Source organism: Salvelinus alpinus, chromosome 23 (genome assembly GCF_045679555.1).
Source record: "Salvelinus alpinus chromosome 23, SLU_Salpinus.1, whole genome shotgun sequence".
In the NCBI taxonomy this organism is placed as follows: domain Eukaryota; kingdom Metazoa; phylum Chordata; class Actinopteri; order Salmoniformes; family Salmonidae; genus Salvelinus; species Salvelinus alpinus.
Window position 1 is genome coordinate 30,600,710 of NC_092108.1, and position 23,686 is coordinate 30,624,395.

At 41.9% G+C, this 23,686-nt stretch overlaps 1 protein-coding gene across 2 annotated transcripts in view; it reads right to left on the reverse strand.

Moving 5' to 3' along the window:
- Nucleotides 1–23,686, reverse strand: part of LOC139550783 (beta-1,4-galactosyltransferase 2-like) — a 134,951-nt gene that overhangs the window by 6,007 nt on the left and 105,258 nt on the right. Inside the window, exons 4-6 of one of the 2 annotated variants that reach the window (XM_071361937.1) lie at nucleotides 22,628–22,815; nucleotides 20,874–20,996; nucleotides 11,721–11,825 (exon numbers count right to left, since the gene is read on the reverse strand). In XM_071361937.1, the coding sequence (XP_071218038.1) occupies nucleotides 11,721–11,825; nucleotides 20,874–20,996; nucleotides 22,628–22,815 (416 nt within the window). The other variant, XM_071361938.1, reaches the window with a different exon arrangement.

The following is a 23,686-nucleotide window of genomic DNA, read 5'->3' on the forward strand; positions in this document are numbered from 1 at the left end:
TAACTGGACAGTACTCTAAATGTGATAGGACCAGGGATTGACCATATAACTGGGCAGTACTCTAAGTGTGATAGGACCAGGGATTGACCATATAACTGGACAGTACTCTAAGTGTGATAGAACCAGGGATTGACCATATAACTGGACAGTACTCTAAGTGTGATAGGACCAGGGATTGACCATATAACTGGACAGTACTCTAAGTGTGATAGGACCAGGGATTGACCATATAACTGGGCAGTACTCTAAGTGTGATAGGACCAGGGATTGACCATATAACCAGACAGTACTCTAAGTGTGATAGGACCAGGGATTGACCATATAACTGGGCAGTACTCTAAGTGTGATAGGACCAGGGATTGACCATATAACCGGACAGTACTCTAAGTGTGATAGGACCAGGGATTGACCATATAACCAGACAGTACTCTAAGTGTGATAGGACCAGGGATTGACCATATAACTGGGCAGTACTCTAAGTGTGATAGGACCAGGGATTGACCATATAACCGGACAGTACTCTAAGTGTGATAGGACCAGGGATTGACCATATAACCGGACAGTACTCTAAGTGTGATAGGACCAGGGATTGGCCATATAACTGGACAGTACTCTAAGTGTGATAGGACCAGGGATTGACCATATAACTGGACAGTACTCTAAGTGTGATAGGACCAGGGATTGACCATATAACCGGACAGTACTCTAAGTGTGATAGGACCAGGGATTGACCATATAACTGGGCAGTACTCTAAGTGTGATAGGACCAGGGATTGACCATATAACTGGGCAGTACTCTAAGTGTGATAGGACCAGGGATTGACCATATAACTGGACAGTACTCTAAGTGTGATAGGACCAGGGATTGACCATATAACTGGACAGTACTCTAAGTGTGATAGGACCAGAGATTGACCATATAACTGGGCAGTACTCTAAGTGTGATAGGACCAGGGATTGACCATATAACTGGACAGTACTCTAAGTGTGATAGGACCAGGGATTGACCATATAACTGGGCAGTACTCTAAGTGTGATAGGACCAGGGATTGACCATATAACTGGGCAGTACTCTAAGTGTGATAGGACCAGGGATTGACCATATAACTGGACAGTACTCTAAGTGTGACAGGACCAGGGATTGACCATATAACTGGACAGTACTCTAAGTGTGATAGGACCAGGGATTGACCATATAACTGGACAGTACTCTAAGTGTGATAGGACCAGGGATTGACCATATAACTGGACAGTACTCTAAGTGTGATAGGACCAGGGATTGACCATATAACTGGACAGTACTCTAAGTGTGATAGGACCAGGGATTGACCATATAACCGGGCAGTACTCTAAGTGTGATAGGACCAGGGATTGACCATATAACTGGGCAGTACTCTAAGTGTGATAGGACCAGGGATTAACCATATAACTGGACAGTACTCTAAGTGTGATAGGACCAGGGATTGACCATATAACTGGACAGTACTCTAAGTGTGACAGGACCAGGGATTGACCATATAACTGGGCAGTACTCCAAGTGTGATAGGACCAGGGATTGACCATATAACTGGGCAGTACTCTAAGTGTGATAGGACCAGGGATTGACCATATAACCGGACAGTACTCTAAGTGTGATAGGACCAGGGATTGAATCCCCTGATTCAGTGTGCTAGATGTTACATACTCTGAAAATGTTCTTGTAACAGCAATTCCCTTACCCATCTCAATAACAATATTATCTATGTGTTCTGACCATGATAAAGTAGCGTCCTAGTAGTTTTGTTTTTCTCACTTGCTCTACTTGCAGGGATTGACCATATAACTGGGCAGTACTCTAAGTGTGATAGGACCAGGGATTGACCATATAACTGGGCAGTACCCTAAGTGTGATAGGACCAGGGATTAACCATATAACTGGACAGTACTCTAAGTGTGATAGGACCAGGGATTGACCATATAACTGGACAGTACTCTAAGTGTGACAGGACCAGGGATTGACCATATAACTGGGCAGTACTCCAAGTGTGATAGGACCAGGGATTGACCATATAACTGGGCAGTACTCTAAGTGTGATAGGACCAGGGATTGACCATATAGCCGGACAGTACTCTAAGTGTGATAGGACCAGGGATTGACCATATAACTGGACAGTACTCTAAGTGTGATAGGAACAGGGATTGACCATATAACTGGACAGTACTCTAAGTGTGATAGGACCAGGGATTGACCATGTAACTGGACAGTACTCTAAGTGTGATAGGACCAGGGATTGAATCCCCTGATTCAGTGTGCTAGATGTTACATACTCTGAAAATGTTCTTGTAACAGCAATTCCCTTACCCATCTCAATAACAATATTATCTATGTGTTCTGACCATGATAAAGTAGCGTCCTAGTAGTTTTGTTTTTCTCACTTGCTCTACTTGCATTCTATTCATCGACAAATTCAATTGGGGATCATCAGCAAGCATACATCTTGAACCAAATACAGTACATTTGACCATATAACCGGACAGTACTCTAAGTGTGATAGGACCAGGGATTGACCATATAACCGGACAGTACTCTAAGTGTGACAGGACCAGGGATTGGCCATATAACTGGACAGTACTCTAAGTGTGATAGGACCAGGGATTGACCATATAACTGGACAGTACTCTAAGTGTGATAGGACCAGGGATTGACCATATAACCGGACAGTACTCTAAGTGTGATAGGACCAGGGATTGACCATATAACTGGGCAGTACTCTAAGTGTGATAGGACCAGGGATTGACCATATAACCGGGCAGTACTCTAAGTGTGATAGGACCAGGGATTGACCATATAACTGGGCAGTACTCTAAGTGTGATAGGACCAGGGATTAACCATATAACTGGACAGTACTCTAAGTGTGATAGGACCAGGGATTGACCATATAACTGGACAGTACTCTAAGTGTGACAGGACCAGGGATTGACCATATAACTGGGCAGTACTCCAAGTGTGATAGGACCAGGGATTGACCATATAACTGGGCAGTACTCTAAGTGTGATAGGACCAGGGATTGACCATATAACCGGACAGTACTCTAAGTGTGATAGGACCAGGGATTGACCATATAACTGGACAGTACTCTAAGTGTGATAGGAACAGGGATTGACCATATAACTGGACAGTACTCTAAGTGTGATAGGAACAGGGATTGACCATATAACTGGACAGTACTCTAAGTGTGATAGGACCAGGGATTGACCATGTAACTGGACAGTACTCTAAGTGTGATAGGACCAGGGATTGAATCCCCTGATTCAGTGTGCTAGATGTTACATACTCTGAAAATGTTCTTGTAACAGCAATTCCCTTACCCATCTCAATAACAATATTATCTATGTGTTCTGACCATGATAAAGTAGCGTCCTAGTAGTTTTGTTTTTCTCACTTGCTCTACTTGCATTCTATTCATCGACAAATTCAATTGGGGATCATCAGCAAGCATACATCTTGAACCAAATACAGTACATTTAGTTTTAGAAACAAGACACTGTTGTTCTTCTTGTGCATCCTTCCTCTATGTACTACACACCACAGGAGCTTGGTGGCACCTTAATTGGGGAGGACTGGCTCGTGTTAATGACTGGAGTGGAATCAGTGGAATGGTATCAAATACATCACAGACACATGGTTTCAGGTGTTTGATGCCATTCCATTTGTGCCCTTCCTGCCATTATGATGAGCCGTCCTCCCCTCAGCAGCCTCCTGTGCTACACACATCATAATTGACGAGTATATAGGCTTATTATGACCTTATTATTAAAACATCAGAGGCTTTAATATCTTAACTCCAGAGAACCGGGCTAAAGGCCCTTAACATACTGATCAAAGCACCTTAAAACTCCTCATTTAATACCCAGGAATAAAGACGCAAACTTCAACAGCACCAGTCCAGTAAATACGCTGGCAGAATTTTGAGCAGTGCTCTCTCTCTAAAAGGTGTGGCTATAAAAACCCAGATCCTTTCAAGGCCTTTCTACTTTCCTCCATTTTAAAACCCAAATCTCTTATTATACGAATCAAAACACTCTTCAAATAATCCCCATAGCATTTTAATGAGGGACAAACCTTTTTTTGGGGGTGGGGGTGGGGTTCCCTAATAGGGCTTTCTCTGTCTCTCTTTCCTCTTCAAGACATGAATGAATAATTTATTAGCCCCAAACAAATTGTATACATGGCACCTCAACTTTTGCTAAAGCCGAGGCTCATGGATCAGAACCAAGTCAGGCTGGAGAATAAATAAATCTTTGTTAGAAATGCCAGTCAGCGGATGAAGGGCTATCTATCTATCTATCTATCTATCTATCTATCTATCTATCTATCTATCTATCTATCTATCTATCTATCTATCTATCTATCTATCTATCTGTCTATCTGTCTGTCTGTCTGTCTGTCTGTCTGTCTGTCTGTCTGTCTGTCTGTCTGTCTGTCTGTCTGTCTGTCTGTCTGTCTGTCTGTCTGTCTGTCTGTCTGTCTGTCTGTCTGTCTGTCTGTCTGTCTGTCTGTCTGTCTGTCTGTCTATCTATCTATCTGTCTGTCTGTCACACAGTGAGTCAGTGACAAATTCAATCAACCTAGTCATTGTCCTGTTGGAAGGTGAACCTTCGCCCCAGTCTGAGGTCCTGAGCACTCTGGAGCAGGTTTTCATCAAGGATCTCTCTATACCTTGCTCTGTTCATCTCTCCTCAATCCTGACTTCCAGTCCCTGCCACTGAAACACATCCCCACAGCATGATGCTGCCACCACCATGCTTCACAGTAGGGATGGTGCCAGGTTTCCTCCAGATGTGACGCTTGGCATTCAGGCCAGAGAGTTCAATCTTGGTTTCATCAGACCAGAGAATGTTGTTTCTCATGGTCTGAGCGGGCTGTCATGTGCCTTTTACTGAGAAGTGGCTCAGTCAGAGTGACCATCGGGTTCTTGGTCACCTCCCTGAACAAGACCCATTGGCCAGTCGGCCAGCTCTAGGAAGAGTCTTGGTGGATCCAAACTTCTTCCATTCAAGAATGATGGAGGCCACTGTGTTCTTGGGGACCTTCAATGCAGCAGACATTTTTTGGTACCCTTCCCCAGATCTGTGCCTCGACACAATCCTGTCTCGGAGCTCTACGGACAACCCCATGGCTTGGTTTGAACTTTGACAAGCACTGTTACAGTTTTTCTCAGTCGCTTTGGTGCATTTCTTAGATCAAAAGTGCAATTCTTGATACTACTTGTACAAATTCCAAATCATCTAGTCACTTGTGCACATCATTAAAGCAATTTCTTATTCCTTTGAACAAATTGCAATTGATAATGTACAAGTGTCCGCTTTTTTCCACATTATGAATTGCTCATGTCATGTTGATCAAAATATAGTAGATGGTTCTCTGTTGAATAGTCTTACCCCTCAAAACAGTTAGTTCCTTGCATAAGCCATTACATGCAAAAATTTTGAACTATTTGTCATAAACTGTAAAGCATAGTTTTACACATTTCTATTAGACCTTTTGTACAAAAACGTGAATTGATGAATCGTGCAGGTGAAATTGACCCTCACTCATGAAGGAATGTAAAGTGTTAGTTCAACCAACAATCAACCAGTTGTCTAAATTGCTCAAAGGTGCATCTCATGAAGAATCAATTGGCAAGCATATATAGACAGACCACAACACAGAGTTGCAATTTTCCAATAATGGATGGACCAGGAAACGAACAGGGTCAACAGCCAAGAGGAGGAAGAAGAGGAGCAAGGATGCGTGGTGGAAGGCAAAACAGAGGAAGAGGCAGAAGAGGACATAGGCGCATATCTGATGACATAAGGGCCACTATTGTAGACCATGTTGTCAATCATGGCCTTACAATGGCTGAGGCGGGTCGAAGGGTGCAGCCGAATATTGGGAGATCAACCGTGTCCTCAATAGTTCAAACGTTTCGAAGAGAGAACAGGTATGTCCACCAATGTACAGTGCACTGTTACTGTATATAAGCAGTATACTGTATACTTCCTACAATGCTTCATATTACAGTAGTCCACTTGTATTTCACAGCATACAGAAATATACTCTATACAGATACATACTGCACCTTACATGCACCCACCTGTATGTTTTACAGTAAAATGTGTGTTCGCATAGTTTTTGTCTATGTGAAAGTGTGCGATGCATCACTGCATTTTCCCCCACATAGGACTGCAAGATTACCTCAAACCGGTGGCAGAGGACGCCTTTTCACACCTCAACAGGAGGAGGCTATTTGCACCATGGTCCGAGCAAACAATGCCATGAGACTCAGGGAAATACAAAGGACCATTATAGAAGACAACGATGTCTTTGAAAACATCCATACGGTTAGCATCTCAACCATCGACAGGGTGCTGCATAGAAACCAGATGAGTATGAAACAGCTGTACCGTGTACCATTCCAAAGGAATGAGGACAGAGTTAAGGAGCTACGGTACCAGTATGTACAGGTAAAACATATATCTATGTAACTACTTTACAGTAACATTTTATAGTGATACATAGTACAGTAAGCATAAACTGCACACATTTCCATTGCTGTGGAAGGAACATGCAATATATGTACATTTTATGTCACTCTTCCTTACCAAAACAAATTCAACTGTGTGTTCTGGGATATAGCGTATAATGGAGTTGGAATCAAGTGAACCCTCTCACAACTTTGTATACGTGGATGAGGCTGGCTTCAACCTGACCAAATGCAGAAGGCGGGGTCGGAATATCATCGGTCACAGAGCTATTGTGGATTTGCCAGGCCAACGGGGAGGAAATATCAGCATGTGTGCTGCTATTTCGGAGCATGGTGTCCTAACCCATATCCCTCTTATAGGGCCATACAACACCCAGCATCTACTCAACTTTTTAGAGACTCTCTACAGGGCTCTCATCCCTGATGATGAGAGGGGTCTGTTTAGAGAGGATTTGCTAAAGTATGTGGTCATTTGTGATAATGTGAGTTTCCATCGATCAAACATCATAAGGCAATGGTTTGTGACCCACCCGAGGATGCTCATAGAATTCCTCCCACCTTATTCACCATTCCTTAACCCAATTGAGGAGTTCTTTTCAGCATGGAGGTGGAAGGTGTACGATCGTCAGCCACACACACAGATGACCCTGCTGGCTGCAATGGATGCAGCATGTGAGGACATCACAGTAGACGCCTGCAGAGGATGGATAAGGCATTCCAAAAGATTCTTTCCACGTTGCATTGGAAGGGAAAATATCCGGTGTGATGTGGATGAGAATATGTGGGCCGACAGACAGGAACGTCTGGATGTGTAGACAGCACAACAGTGCTGCGGGCAAAGTTGTGCCTTAGGGGTGGTTTCCTGTGTTTCTTTCTAATTTAGTTTTTTTTCCTTTGTGCCCCTTGGGTTGTCCAGTCTCTTTCAATCAATAACCCACATACAGTAATATGTAAATAGTACTGTTGAAATTGATATATGCCATAGAAGTGCTGCCTTGTGCATTTTCAATACAGTAACTGTCATCCAAACTGTAGCCTAAGTTTACATCAGGTAATACTGTCAAAGTACACAGTTACATTGACAACATGCCTAAACATTTTGACGACCTTGTTCGTGAACAATGACTCAATGACTTATCATTCTGATGACGCTGACATGATCACTGGCATGAATATTTACTTTTGAGAGATGTACTAAGGATTTTTAGTGACTGACTAGCTTTAGAAACATATCTATTGTATATTGCAGTTTTTACAAATTGTTCTGAGAAATGCACCTATTATTTTGCACATGTTAGGGATGATGTGAAAAATGCACCAAAGCGACTGAGAAACTGTAACTGTGGGACTTTATACATACAGGTGTGTGCCTTTTCAAATCATGTCCATTCATTTGAATTTACCACAGGTGAACTCCAATCAAGTTGTAGAAACATCTCAAGGATGATCAATGGAAACAGGATGCATGTGAGCTTAATTTCGAGTCTCATATCAAAGGGACTGAATAATTATGTAAATAAGGTTCTTTCTTTTTTTTTACACATTTGCAACAAAAAAAAACTTTTTTGCTTTGTCATTATGGAGTATTGTGTGTAGACTGAAGAGGAAAAAAATAAATGTAATCCATTTTAGAATAAGGCTGTAACATAACAAAATTTGGAAAAAGTATTTGCGAATGCACTGTACATACACTACACTACAAAAGTATGTGGACACCTGCTACTCAAACATCTCATTCCAAAATCATGGCCATTAATACTGAGTTGGTCCCCACTTTGTTGCTATAACAGCCTGCACTCTTCTGGGAAGGCTTTCCGCTAGATGTTTTGAACATTGCTGCGGGGACTTGCTTCAATTCAGCCACAAGAGCTTTAGTAAGGTCGGGCACCACAACCCCAGGTGTTAGATGGAGTTGAGGTCAGGGCTCTGTGCAGGCCAATCAAGTTCTTCCACACCGATCTCGACAAACCATTTCTGTATGGACCTCGCTTGTGCACGGGGGCATTGTCATGCTGAAACAGGAAAGGGCCTTCCCCAAACTGTTGCCACAAAGTTGGAAGCACAGAATCATCTACAATGTCATTGTATGCTGTAGTGTTAAGATGTCCCTTCACTGGAACTAAGGTGCCTAGCCCGAACCATGAAAAACAGCCCGAGACCATTGTTCCTCCTGCACCAAACTTTACAGTTGGCACTATGCATTCGGGCAGGTAGCGTTCTCCTGGCATCCGCTAAACCCAGATTCGTCCGTCGGACTACCAGATGGTGAAGCGTGATTCATCACTCCAGAAAATGCGTTTCCACTGCTCCAGAGTCCAATAGTGGTGAGCTTCACACCACTCCAGCCAATGCTTGGCATTGCACATGGTGATATTTGGCTTGTGTGTGGCTGCTCGGCTATGGAAACCCATTTCATGAAGCTCCTGACGAACAGTTCTTGTGCTGACGTAGGCAATTTGGAACTCGGCAGTGATCAAATCAAATCAAATTTTATTTGAGTGTTGATTTTTACGCACTGTGCGCATCAGCACTCGGCGGTCCAGTTCTGTGAACTTGTGTGGCCTATCACTTTGCGGCTGAGCCGTTGTTGCTACTAGACGTTTCCACTTCACAATAACAGCATTGACAGTTGACCGGGGCAGCTCTAGCAAGGCAGAAATTTGACAAACTGACTTGTTGGAAAGGTGGAATCCTATGACGGTGCCATGTTGAAAGTCACTGAGCTCTTCAGTAAGGCCATTCTACTGCCAATGTTTGTCTATGGAGATTGCATGGCTATGTGCTCGATTTTATTCACCTGTCAGCAACGGGTGTGGCTGAAATAGCCGAAACCACTAATTTGAAGGGGTTTCCACATACCTATGTGTGCAGGGTAGCTACATCTCTTATAAATATGTTATAAGTAGGGTGACCACATGTCCTGGATTCTGTCGGACAGTCCCATATTTTGTCCCTTTGTCCTGCACCAAACAATCATGTCCCACATTTTATCAACACATTCAAACACCACTAATTTACAAAAAAAGGCCGAAATGTCCCGTATTTCAGTCAGACATTCTTACTTGCATCTTTTGCAGCAGGGAGGAAGAGGCAAAGCGAGAGGTTTCACTCTCACCAAAATTAGACCTAAACTTGTCGCCTGCCTTCCCATCTTTGGGACAACGACTGCTATAGTTAGGGTGGAGACATGAGCATCTCGTCATAATAGATCTGTTTGCAGTCATGTTGCATTTTTTTTTACAAGATGTATATCATAAGGATGTGGTACTGGGGATGTTAAACACTTCTCCAATCGTTGTTGAGATCTGATATTCTGCTCAGCGCAAGGTGAGACGTAGGCCAATGTAATATTGTCAATCAATCACATTGGCAAATCCTTTCGGTCTAAATTCCAGCTAAACTTGGAAAGAACATTTAACTACTTACAAAAAGCCTGCTTCTGATGAAGAGCTACAAAAGTAAGTAAATAGCCGTATTAGACTGAAAAGATATTAGGTGATTTCGTTCAACTTGTGAGGCTCTCCATGCTCATTAGTTGCTCATTCAACATATTTGCTGCTACTGCACTCAATCCCGGTTTTCAAAGTTTTACATTCCCAGACCAACCAGAAATGTTAACTTGGCCAAGTATATCCCAGATGTTCATAAAACAGCCACACGCATTAGGTATCTCGTTTCTGCATAACTACATTTTGCGCGATGCAAAGGAGTATAGTTGTGTTTCAACTAGCTTGTTCGGTGCAGCATGAGGTTTTTGTTGTGGGGGGGGGGCTGCCAAAAAAGAAATATATCATGCTTTTGTCCTGCATTTGGGTATTTTAAATGTGGTCAACCTAGTGATAAGTGATGGTATCAGATTCGAGACATTTGTCGCGTCAAATGGGACCCTATTCCCTATAAAGCGCACTACTTTTGACCAGGGCCCTGAGCCCTATGGGCCCTGTTCAAAAGTAGTGCACCATGAAGGGGATAGGGTGCCATTCAAGATGCATCATGTTGATTGGGATTGCATGGTAAGTACTTTGATCATGTATCAACCCATCAACTTGTCACCACACAGCCACAAGCCAAACAGACAACAGCATGCTTCCCTGGCTCTGTCAGCACAGCAAACCCCTCTCAATTCATTAGGCGCAGTCATAGCCGTGGGAAGTAGTTTGGGGGTGGGGGTGGTGCAATATTCTTTTGGGGGTGCTGGAAAAAAAGTTTTGCCCACGCTGCAGAGGAAGAGGTTTCGCTCTCGCCAAAATCTGTACAAAATATATCAATCCTATTATTATAAAAAACATGTATTACATATTGTTTATAGGGTGCTGCAGCAACCTCAGCACCCCTACTTCCCATGGCTATAAGCGCAGTAACAACAAATTCCTTTTAATTCAGTTATTCTCTCATCTCCCATGGAAATTAGTTTATCACGCTCTCGAGCTTGCGATGCAAGGGGTCTGCATTGGTTCATTATTAGTATTGTATGAGGCACTCGTCAGAATGATTGTTGTTTTCTGTGGCTGTTATCTTCGCACACTGGGAGTCCTAGGGACTGGGAGTTCATGGAAAACGAATAACAAGAGTAGCCCAAGAATTAAATGGCCACCTGTGGTTTTTTGGCCTTTCTATCATGGTAAGAGCCAGCAAGGGGTTAGATGTGATCAATAAAAGTCTGTCAATTCTACAGTGAGTCTATTCATGCTATGCAATAACTGTTTTGCAAATTGCAGCTCAGCTCTGTAGGGTTCTGAGGTTTAGGAACAATCACAACTAACAGCGCTGCATATAGCCATGCTGTTATCGATCTGCTCTTTTTAGAGTCATTGATGGGTTTGGTATTCATGCATGAAAGAGCCCTCTTAGCAGTGAATAAACAATGATAATCAATTTCTATGAGGTGTTATTTTCCTGCCAAATCTATGGGATGGGGGATTCATCTTAGAGCAGCCTTCAACCGTAAGATGGTAGTATAATGTGTGAGTGTGAGACAACCTTTATCAAAAAGACAACTTTGGTAACTGAGCAAAGAATAGCTACAGAACCTGCACTTTCTGTACCTTCTATAGTTAGAATGAATGCTGTGTTTAGGGAGGAAAAGATAGCCTGGTCCTAGATCTGTTTGTGCTGTCTTGCCAACTTCTATGTCATTGTTGGCAAGACAGCACAAACCGATCTGGGGCCAGGCTAGTGTCTAGGGACGAAAAGATAGGAATCAAAGGCAAACCTTTGTGGGTTGGGTTCATTGTGCTTGTCTCTTTCGTGTTTGATCATCCTGTAGCGGCCGATCCGGACGTCCGGTCGAACCACCTTCATCCCGTTGAGGGTGATCCTACAACAGAGGAGTCGTGCTTTAGAAAGAAGCCGTTAGAATGTGCGTCCCAAATTGCAGCCTATTCCCTACATAGTGCACTACTTTTGCCAAGAGCCCTATGGGCCCTGGTCAAAAGAAGTACACTACATAAGAAATACTGTCGGTTGCCAATTGGGAAGTCATAACTGCTCCAAAGCAGCTGTAGCAATGCCAGCCACGACGAAACACTGTAATAGCAATCTCGAGTTAAGCTTCAGCTGTAATGCAACAAAAATGGGGTAAAGCAAGGCACTGACTGTAGACAACCAATCTGTACAAACTAAAGCCTATCCTAGACCTAGATGGAGGAAAATAAGAAATGATATTCATTCACGCAGCAACATGGAACCGTGTGTGTGTCTGGGTGTTTACAATGTTTGGTCCCCAAGATGGGATGAAATGGTTTTATTTCACTCTGTAATGCTCTGATTCATTTTAAACCTCCTGTGTTATTGGTGCAGCCAAGCCTGACAGTTTCTATCTGTGGGCCTCGCACTTACTGACTGACAAACATACAGCAAAACACATTGCTTCTGCATCCCGCCATCAAAGCCTCATTAGCCCAGATGAGAAGAAAATGCCAAGCGAGTCAAAGAAAACATTTATGAAAACAAATTCAGTAGAACAGATTGAAGAGAATCCAGGCTCTTCCCATTAAGTGTCTCTTAGCTTTCCTGAAGAGACCAGCCTAAGCCGCCATGCTAACTGTCTTGGAAAACAAAGCCATTTGTTTGAGTAAAATGCTGCTTCCAGCTGCTTGATTGCTTGAAGAATGAGGTCATTAAAATATCCCCCCTTGCCTCTTTATCCGTATGAAGCCCCTGGATTAAAAAAAATGACCGTCCCTGCATTTGTCATGTGAGCGTCACGGTGCTCCAGCTGGGTCACTAAGCTAGCTTCTGCCTCTCTCTCTGAACCTCCCTCTTTCTCTGGAGTACATGGAGATCAATAACATAAACAGTGTGTGTTTGTGCGCACGTGAGTGCGTCTCTGTCTGTCTGTGTGTGTGTTTGTGTCCGTGTGTGTGTGTACAGTAAGGGTGTTTCTGTTGTGTTAGAGTCTGTGTGTTTTCTGCAAGTAACAACAGCGAGAAGGTTTGGTAATACATAATGCAGAGAGTGGATTCAAAATATTCCCCTTGTGTATTCTTGACCCAGAAACAATAGCACTAAGGATTACCTGTTTTAAAAAATCATATAGGTTCAAATCAAATGTTATTTGTCACATGCTTCAACAGGTGTAGACTAACAGTGAAATGCTAACTTATGGGTCCTTTTTCAACAACGCAGAGTTAAAGATAAAAAAATTCAATAAAAATAGATATAGTGACACAGTGAATAACAAATAACAATGACGAGTAAAAATAACATGGATATATACAGGGAGTACCAGTACCAAGTTGTATGAGGTAATTGAGGTAGCTATGTACATATAGGGGCGGCAGGTAGTCTAGTGGTTAGAGCATTGGGCCAGTAACCAAAAGGTTGCTGGATTGAATCCCCGCACTGACAAGGTAAAAATATTTTGTTCTGAACAAGGCTGTTAACCCACTGTAGGGTTAAAGTGACGAGGCAACAGGATAGTTAAGACAGTAGCAGCAGTGGGTAGCTATTTAGCGGTCTTGTTTAGAAGAACTGGAGTGGGTGTCTGGGATGATGGTGTTGACCAGTCTTTTAAAGCATTTAATGGCTATAGATGTGATTGCAACAGGGCAATAGTCATTTAGGCAGGTCACCTTGGCGTTCTTGGGCATGGGGACTGTGGTGGTCTGCTTGAAACAAGTTGGTATTACAGACCGGGTGAGGGAGAGGTTGAAAATGTCAGTGAAGACACTTGCCAGCTGGTCAGCGCAGGCGCTGAGTACTCATTCTGGTATTCAGTCTGGCCCCCCCGGCCTTGCAAATGTTAACCTGTTTAAAGGTCTTACTCACATACGCTACAGAGAGAGATATCACATAGTCGTCCGGAACAGCTGGTGCTCTCATGCATGGTTCAGTGTTGTTTGTGCCACTGGCTTAGTCTGGCTTTAATTCCAGTTTCTCTACAAATTAATAACTGAAAAAAAACTAGTTAAAGTTAAAGAATAGCACTAAACCGAATAAAACTTTAAATGCACTTTAAATATTATTTAACTTATATTTTTGGTTGAGATGGAGACTGGCATGCAACTGGAATTAAAGGCGACTAAGTTAGTGGCACAGATGGAATTATCCAAGCAGAGGATACATCTCCTTCTAATGTTGATATTTGGTTGCGTTGACAAACACAATTCAATATGACTAAATATCATTACATTTGAAAACAACCAGAGCTTGAAACCCTAGGAATATTGTATTGTCTATTTTTAGTTGAATTCTGGGTTGATTTGAAACAATATTGATGACTGAGAAAATTCTATATAGGCCTAAATAGCATTATTTATGATATATGAGTGATAAAATATGGTCACTTTTAATTTTCTCTGTTAAACCTGCCCTTTGGAATGACTTCGATAGCAATAGTGAATCTATTTCGTTTTTAAGTGGAGATCTCTCAACAATCATTCTCACGATAGCACAGTCAGGGACAAATATCATAGCTAAGCAGGGCTGGGTTTGGTTAAACCCTGGATGAGAGACCAAAGGGTAGCTATAGATAGATAAATTCTCCAGTAAGAGGTGCTGCCCAGCCTATTGTATTTTGTTCTGATAGCGGATATAACGTTGAAGATCTGACATTGTTTTAAAGGTACAAATTCAACATATTTTATACAAGGTTTGTCTATTGAAATTTGGTTACCATGATGACATAATCCTGTGGTTGAAATTTCATCCTCAAAACAACCTGTTTACGTGGATTACTTTTTTTCAAATCCAATGTATTTTCCACGTAGATTCCATGTCACAATATGTTGACAAATTACATTAAAACAACATTGATTCAACCAGTTTGTGTCCAGTGGGATGGCTCTGGTCAACATTAGTGTACTGTGTAGGGAATATGATGCCATTTGGGATGAAGCCTACTGTATGCAACAGGGTGGCAGGTAGCCTAATGGTTAGAGCGTTGGGCCAGTAACTGAAAGGTTGCTAGATTGAATCCCTGAGCTGACAAGGTAAAAATCTGTTGTTCTGCCCCTGAACAAGGCAGTTAACCCACTGTTCCTAGGCTGTCATTGTAAATAAGAATTTGTTCTTAACTGACTTGCCTAGTCAAATAAAAATGCAACCAGAATAGGTATGTATACCTTGCTCATTTAGGGCATGGCAGAAGCTACTAAAACTAACTGGGTCTGTGTTAAATACTACATACCTACATGATTATCATTCAGTCCAGCTGGAAACTGAACTATTCAGTGACTTATTTGGCTTCAGGACATTCTGTAGTGTTAACTGTGGTTTCAAGGTATCAGGTTGAAAAAGCTTCAACCATCTGCAGTGATTTCAAGGAGATAAGGGGGCAGGCAGGGGGATGGGCACAGTCTCAGCTATATCTCCCAATCAATGTTTAGGCTTGGCTGGGTAATCCAGGTGTGAGTTAATCAATACTATGGTACTTAGTTTGCGGAGTGAGCTGAGGATGTTGGGTCCTTAAGGACCACCAAGTGTCTGAAAGAACTTTCAAAATAATTGATTTAACTAGATTTCTTTATACCAAAAGAAGAATGGACAGACATCAGGAGGAGGTAAGGCATGCATTATTTTTTTTACAATTTCTTTACTTTAGGACAAGTTGAAGAGTAAATATTTGGACACGTTCTGGGAACAGTCTCCACCAGAGACCTTGAATGATTGCAAGATGTAATGTCCGTGACATGAGCTGTACTGTATGAAACATGGGTCAACAACATGGGCCTCTGACAGGTTTTCTTTATTATTTACTGTTCTGTTTAGTCAAAAGCCATGGGGATCCATGTGCTGCTGCTGCACCCTTCGACTCATTAGCTTGACTTCTCTCCTCCATGCCTTCACATGCTGCTGTCTCAGCCCAGCGAGCACACAAAATTGGCTCAATCGTATTGAACAGCTCTGTGTGCCAAGGATCTGTGGGCCCTTTCATTCTGAACCAGATTCCTTGAACTCCATCAAACCTTTTCAAAACTCTCAGAGGGGCCATGATGAAGAGAGAGCATTGAGCGATATAATATAATACAAAGCATTTTTTTGGTAGAAAGTAAAAAGGAGAGGAAAACAGCCCTCTGACCTTTCACAACAGATTTGTCTATATCTGTTCTTCACTCTGCTTTCAGGCACAATGACATAAGATTTTCTTTGTTGAGAAGCAAAATATCTGTTTTCCTAAATTAACATTGCCATTGAAAGCAAAGTATTATTCAGGCTTAGAGAAAGGAGAAGAAACAGAAGTAGGATTACATTGTCAGTTGTGTGTATGGTTGATGTATGGTTGATGCATGGTTGATGTATGGTTGATGCATGGTTGATGTATGGTTGACATTCCTGCAAAATGGTTTCTCTCTCTCAATACATACACATTGCAATAGTTGTTCCTTTGTTGACTTCCTTTGTATTCTCACATTGCCACTGATATCATTCACTCTCTGTGTACCTGTTAAATATTGCAACAAAAAATAATTGTTTTCCTGAGTCACAGTGGTAATTTTGATACAGATGTCTGGACAGCTAATTTGGCCTTGTGTGCCCTTTTGATTGAATGAATGAAGAATTTCTCTAGCCTTTTAAAACTTTCTCTCCAGTCTTTCTTAAATGCATTAGACTCTTGGAGTCCAGGGGAATTGGAATCTGCGGCATTACCTCATCAGAACCGAAATGAATGGAGTGCTGCAGAGAATGAAGCCATTGGGGAGAGATGAGGAGATGAGTGGAACGAACCTGAAATCGCTCATGTTGGATTGAGTGTGTGCTCTGTCTGTCTTGCTGACTGCGGTGGTTCAATCTCTGCTGCCTGCCTGCCCAATCTCTATCCACTCCCTCCTGTCTCCCTCTAATTAGAAATAGCCACACAAGGGCAATCGAGAAATGAGAGTCCTGCCAAAGCTGGCATTTTTCTCCTGTATCTCCCTCCCTCTATTAAAGACAGAACACAGTAGAGTGACACTGTGCACTATGTAAATGTAGAATAGATAGTGTCTGGACTGTTGATGTTTGTTAGGGAAAATCCTATGATAGTTAACGTATTTACGGACCACTTATGCCCATGAAAGAGGCTATGACTTGGGATTGTATATTTTTCAGTATCAGCCAGGTGTACGTCTAGGCCAGGGAGAGCACTTGCCACCAGACAGAGCCTGTCTGTCTGTCACAAGAGACAGTCGGAGCTCTGACAGTTAGTCACCTTGTAGTAGAAGTAAATATGAGGGAACTAACTGTCCCTCCAGGTCCCTGTTTCACTGCACAGATGCTGACAGCCAAGGAGTTGCCCATCCAAGACACTGGATGGATCTGCTGCTCTTCAGTTGTACGTACATGCCCAGGAGGGGTGATAGACAGAGCTTTTTAAGTTTCCTTCCATTCCAGTTGCTGGTCTCAGGGTGAATGGGCTCTACAGGAAGCAGGGGAAATAGTGTCATCTATCTGTTTCTCCAGTAATGCCAACATCACCTCCAGCTATTTCTGTCTACCCTTCCTTCCTTTACTGAATGAAACTGTATAGTGATGACGGAGCTCAGTCTCAACTCTATCTCCCAATCAATGGTTAGCCTTACCTGGGTAATCCAGGTGTGAGATAATCAATACTATGGTACTTAGTAAACTGAGGATACTGAGCCCTTAAGGAACACCATAGAGTTCAATTAAGTGTCTGAATGTACATTCAAAATAATTTCAGTAACTAGATTTTTTCTTACAAAAGAAGGAGAATGGACAGACATCAGGAGGACGTAAGCCCAAAGCAGTCCATTAAAAAAAGGCAGAAAATAACCACCCTTTTCCCTTTAACTGTTTATTTGATCCGGGGTAAATCAACCCATGCATTTTTCTGAAGATGTATGATTATTTTTTTAAAGTGGAGAAGTTGGCACCGTCTGTAACATGAGGTATTCCCTCCAAGCAAATCATAAGGGATTTTCCCCAGCAGGTTCTAAAAGCATGGCACAGTTCCAAAAAGCACTACAATAAACGAGGAACTCCCCACAATATTGTGCTGCAGTTCACGGCTCTGAGTGCACTACCGTGCATCACCACTAGTTGTGCTATGCTATCACTGGAGTTACAGCACAGTATAGCCTCTGCAGTCTAACCAAGATATGATGTAAATAAATGACAAAATGGAAATATCACAAAATACACTTTGAGGTCTGAACACATGTTAATACTTTATGAATCATACATTGGGGGCGAAAATGTTGCTAGATCAAATCCCTGAGCTGACAAGGTAAAAATCTGTCATTCTGCCCCTGAACAAGGCAGTTAACCCACTGTTCCATTGTAAATAAGAATTTGTTATTAACTGACTTGCCTAGTTAAATAAAGGTTAAAAAAATCATGATTCATAAAATGTATGTTTTGTCTTTACTGCTCTAACATTAACTGTGGTTGGATTCTTGGTGACTGTGCTCTTCTGAACTACAATGTGTCAACACAGTAACACACTACTCCCCTTAATCACTCTAATCCGAGTTAGCCTCTCTCATTGCTGGAAGATCTGTTGTGCTACATCACAGAGTGTGTGAGGCATCAGCTATTATTACAATACGGGATTGTGAGCCAGTATGCCAGTGCCACATAGTGCACTCCAGGCAGGTGCAGTCCCTGCTTTAGGCTGAACCCACTGAACCTTACTGTCACAAAGGAATCACTCTCTCTCTTTCTCTACAAGTCATAGGAGTCATTCCATGTCATTTCAGCAAGCAATGACACCCACCATCTCAGATTGTTATGAAATCGTTTCTGTAGATAAAAACAGGTAATATTGGCATTCATTAAACATTATTTTGTTGAAATTTTATTTGATCTCATGGAAATGAAAGGTGCTACACATATTATTTATATTTTTTATTTTAGCATTGTAATTTCAGAAAATGTCCATAACATATCTGGCACTAATATTGGAATCATAGTGTTTCACAGTATTACTTACACGCCAGTGTTATGATTGTCTGTGATATTCGCCTATTGAATTCTCCCGCCGGAGCTGCATTTGTTGCCAAATTGGGAAAGCTGTTATGACTTTGTGGCTGGGTTCTCTACATTACATGGTATGAAGAAGCAATACTACAAGCCATAGCTTCATACTACTTGTCAAACATAGAGAACTGGTATACTGGTTGTTGGGGTGGGATTGGCATAGGGTATGGGGGGTCCGTGGGTGACTTTTGACATTTTGTTGCGATTCCTTCGTGGCTTACTTATTGGTAGGAAGAAGTTTGGTCCAAATAGGATGTTGGGTACTATATTTATTGAATATTATCTGAATCCTATAAATTAAAATGGCAAATTTGGATGCAATCAATTCGTTTAATTTCTCAGAGATCAAATTATATTTAAACAAAATAATGTTTCAGGAATGCTAATCGTATCTGTCACTAACTACAGAAACGATTTCAGAACAATCTGAGATGGTAGGTGTCAAAATCCTCTTTCTTGTGTTTTTTTTATGTGGAATGACCCATATGCTAGCCTACAAAGAAGATGTGATTTTAAAGAGGGAAGAGTGCTGTCACTCTTGGACCTCTGATCAACAGACTGTGGGCACGGCCTCAAAGCACTGAGCAGGGACATGGACTCCCCCGAGCTGGGATTGTGTTGGCAGGCCCCAATTTGGGCTAGGATGCCATGTCCTGTAGCAGCTAGACCCAGGGAAAGGAGCCATCCCCACAGGGGCTAAAGAGAGGGGGAGAGAAAGAGAGACACCAGCAACAGCCCAGGCCCCATCACTCACACATCACCATCTCGCTGAGTGCCTAGGGGAGAGACCTACAGCATCCCCCTAGGCACAGCTCAGTCTAGGGCTGTATCCCATATCCCAAATGGTACCCTATTCCCTATATAGTGCACTACTTTTAAACAGAGCCAAAAGTAGTACACTATATAGAGAATAGAGTGCCATTTGGGACGTAGCCTGAGTCTATTCACTCTGCTGCAAGCTAGCCTAACACCATCATCATCAGTCCCTTCTCTGCCTGGCCATGAGATCCAGTGTGTATATTCAAGGACATTTCAAATTGCTATATATAAAATGGTGTTAAAACAAGTGAGCCCTGAAAATATTGTAGATTTCAATGAAAGAACACCTTTATGCTTTTTTATATATGCTTATTTTGGTGTCTACAACGTTGAATTTAGCCTTTCACGCTCATGTATTGGCATACGCAGCAGCATGCAGGAGGATAACATCCCACATCATCCACTGAAACAGAAATAGCTCTATTGAAGGAAACATCTCAGGGGAAATCTTGATGCTTTAATGGATCAAATCTATTGCAGCTACTATCATGCTATTAAAGTTTTGACCGTCTGTGAGCTAGCAGCACTGTGAGAGAATGTGGTCGGGAAGAACAATGACATTCTATCTGGACATTCAGGAAAAAAGTATTTCAATGATAAAGTAAAGTGACAGGCCAGGCATACATTTTGCGTTTAATAAGACCTGTAGCTGTGCCTACTTCACTCTTTTAATACATCATCTGTGCCTTTAGAATGTTATCAGCATTAAATAATTCAAAGCTGTTAAGTACAGCTGTTAAAGTAGCGATGACTGATACTGCTCCCGCTCCCGGGTGGCGCAGCAGTCTAAGTCACTGCATCTCAGTGCAAGAGGCATCATTACAGTGCCTGTCTCAAATCCAGGCTGTATCACATCCGGCCGTGATTGTGAGTCCCACAGGGCGGCGCACAATTGGCCCAGTGTCGTCCAGGTGTGGCCAAGGTAGGCCGTCATCGTAAATACGAATTTGTTCTTAACTGACTTGCCTAGTTAAATAAAGGTACAAATATTCTAACCAATATGCAAATGACTGTATCAGCTATAATCTAAATGTCAAATAAAACGGATGCACCATTCTTTTTCTGGTACTGTGCTGTGCTGGGATTGATGGGTGTTTTTTGGAATATTTCTGCCATGCAGTCTTACCTGTTATAGATATCATCATCCTCTCCTCCCCAGCCCCAGTACTCGTTGGGGAAGCCATTGATCTTGAGAAACTGTTTTTTGCTCAGCCCAGAAACCCCGCCAAAGTACCCAGCGTAAGGAAGCCTGCAAGGGGAAAATAACTGTCAAAGCATTGAGGCGGTTGTCAGATTTGAGGTTCATTACAGATCCTGGCCTTTAAAAAAACAAGCCTGTCAAATATGGATACTCTACTGTATTGCATTCAAGACAACTGAAAATTACAACATGACATATTTTGTATTCATGCACTTCATGTGTATACTGTAAGAATGCGAGCAGAAGTAACGAAATAAAAATACATAAATTAACAATGTATTGTTTCTATAGCTACAGTAGTTCGGATTGCTTCAAAAGTTAAAGGGAAAAAGTGTCACTTGATGTGAGGTGCTATTATTTATGCACATGACTTGAAGATATGCAGAAGATTTGGAGATGGAGAGTTAGCCTTTCTACAGAGCCCCATTGTAATGTTCCACGGTGCAGAAGGTTAGCCGAGTATCATGGCGGGTGCCTGGAGTCTGCCTCAGGCCAGTGGTGAGTGTGTGTGTGTTTGTGACGTCAGACAGAGCCAGCGACAGGGAGCTTTATGTAAAAAAACAACAAGCAAAAAACTAATGAGGACATCTGCTGTAGCAGCAGCCTTCACACAAACAATATAGAGAAAATGTTGTGTGTGTGTGTCCTTGTATGCGTGCATCCGTGTCTGTGTGTGCGTGCTTGCTTGCGTCCATGTGTGTTTCTAAGCAGCCTATTTGCTGGAGGATGTGTAGGTTATTAGAGAAAGTAATGTTGTAGCCAGGAGAAAGCCACTCTAGTGTGAATTCCATACAGTTTAGAAATGGGATTATCATCACAGTTTATTGATATTAGCAGTCAACGCTGGTGCATTGAGGGACTTGCATAAGATGTTTAGCAAATAGGCTGCTTAGTCCACATGCACTGGATACAAAGCCTAGCTAGATGCTGAGGAATTGTGTTCAATCAATCTGTCACAAATTACACAGCAATTTTAATTGCATATCCAAGCAGATAAAATGGCATTGGGGTGAATTTGTCTGTTAGGCATGAGTGTCTTGAGGGCTTTTTGTAACTATATTGCCAATTTGAAGGCTATAAAGTATGTGGATAGGGCTGCGTTAGATGTGAGAAAAGGCTAACTTTAACTCAAGTTGATGTTCACTGACATCAGAATGAAGCAGTGGGTATCAGTGTAAAGTAGGGGCAGGACAAATTCACTGGATAAAATTGTGGGTATTTAATTTGACATTAAAATGCTTGTGTTATCAACAGCAGGTAAAGTTATTCGTAAAATGATACCACCAAAAATATGTCTTGACTCCTGACAATAACAAAAGCGATATATAATAATGTGTTACGATTGGGTTGCTCTTTGGCCCCACACAGAAAATTAAACATCAGAGAGTGCTGGGCGGATTCCAATGAAAGACAGAGGGAAAGTTCATCTTAAAGTCAGTCAAATGAACTGGGGATGAGTCTCCAACAGTACTTTTGGTTACATCATCCTGTACAGATCATGTGTGCAGTCCCAAAAGAATACCTTCAAACTTTTATATGAGGACTGTCCCTTTAAAAGCATATACCTTTCCAAATGAATAAACTTAAGATGGTAGGAGAATAGGCTCAGAAAATGAATAACAGATTTCTTTTAGAGTAAATATACATGAGAGTGAGAGTACACAATACAATTGACCTACCTAAAGCCAAACTTGTCCATAGCGATGGCAAAGTGTCGTGGCTGGTCGTAACAGTGGTAGAGGTTACGGTCGTCCATAGGGATGAGGTCCACGTCGCTGAAGATGAAGCAGTCATACTCGGCATCCTTCAGGGCCTCAGTGTAGCCCACGTTCAGGAGCTTGGCTCTGTTGAAGGTTTCCTCACCAAGCTGCAAGATAACATCGGGGAAAAAACTGGTCAGAAACTGATGGACACTGAGATTTAAGTGAATTCAGTTATATTTTTGCCATAGTTCATAATGGGTTCTGAAGGATGGATTTGCAAGCCTCAATTGAACGTGTTGATTGATGTTCCTGTCAGACCATGTTGTGCAGAAGGACAGTTTAGACAAAGGTCCATGTTGTAAAGAACTCCACAGGGAGAATGGCCGTCATTAAATGTCTGACAACTAAAAATAAACAATGTTATGTAAAGAAAAATTACACATCACAACATGCTTCGCTCATTTTGATTACAGATCCAATCAGAGTGTCGCAGGTCAAGTACCGTACCAGTTTAGACATTTGAACTCATAATCTAGTTCAACACATAATCCCTTGTAATCCTGTAATACCTGAGATGCAACCAAATAATCCTCAAGTAAAATCTATTGTTACAAATCCACTGGCACTGGCATTCCAAACATGAACTCCATTTGAGGAGACATGGGGTTTTGTAAGCACATTAACTTGGTACAAACATATCACTGAGAACAGTTATCAGTAAAATGAGATCAACAAGGTCAACACCTTTGTTTTTATATATTTTTTGGACAAGATTTCAACCTATATTGGCTTCATGCAAATCTGTTTTTAGATTTGATGTAGCTAAGAGCTGTACAATACATTAAAAACATATTGTACGTCATTACAAAGTAGGAAACAAAAATATTCTGTTCCAAAAAGTTTCTCCTCCCACTTCTTGCAGAGAAGATGATAGAGTGTCTCTCTTTTGCAGCCTCTGGTTCCAATCAATACTTATGTTCATTTTGATATTTTCAGTGGCACAAAAAATTGAACATTAGAGACTTGCGGCTTTAT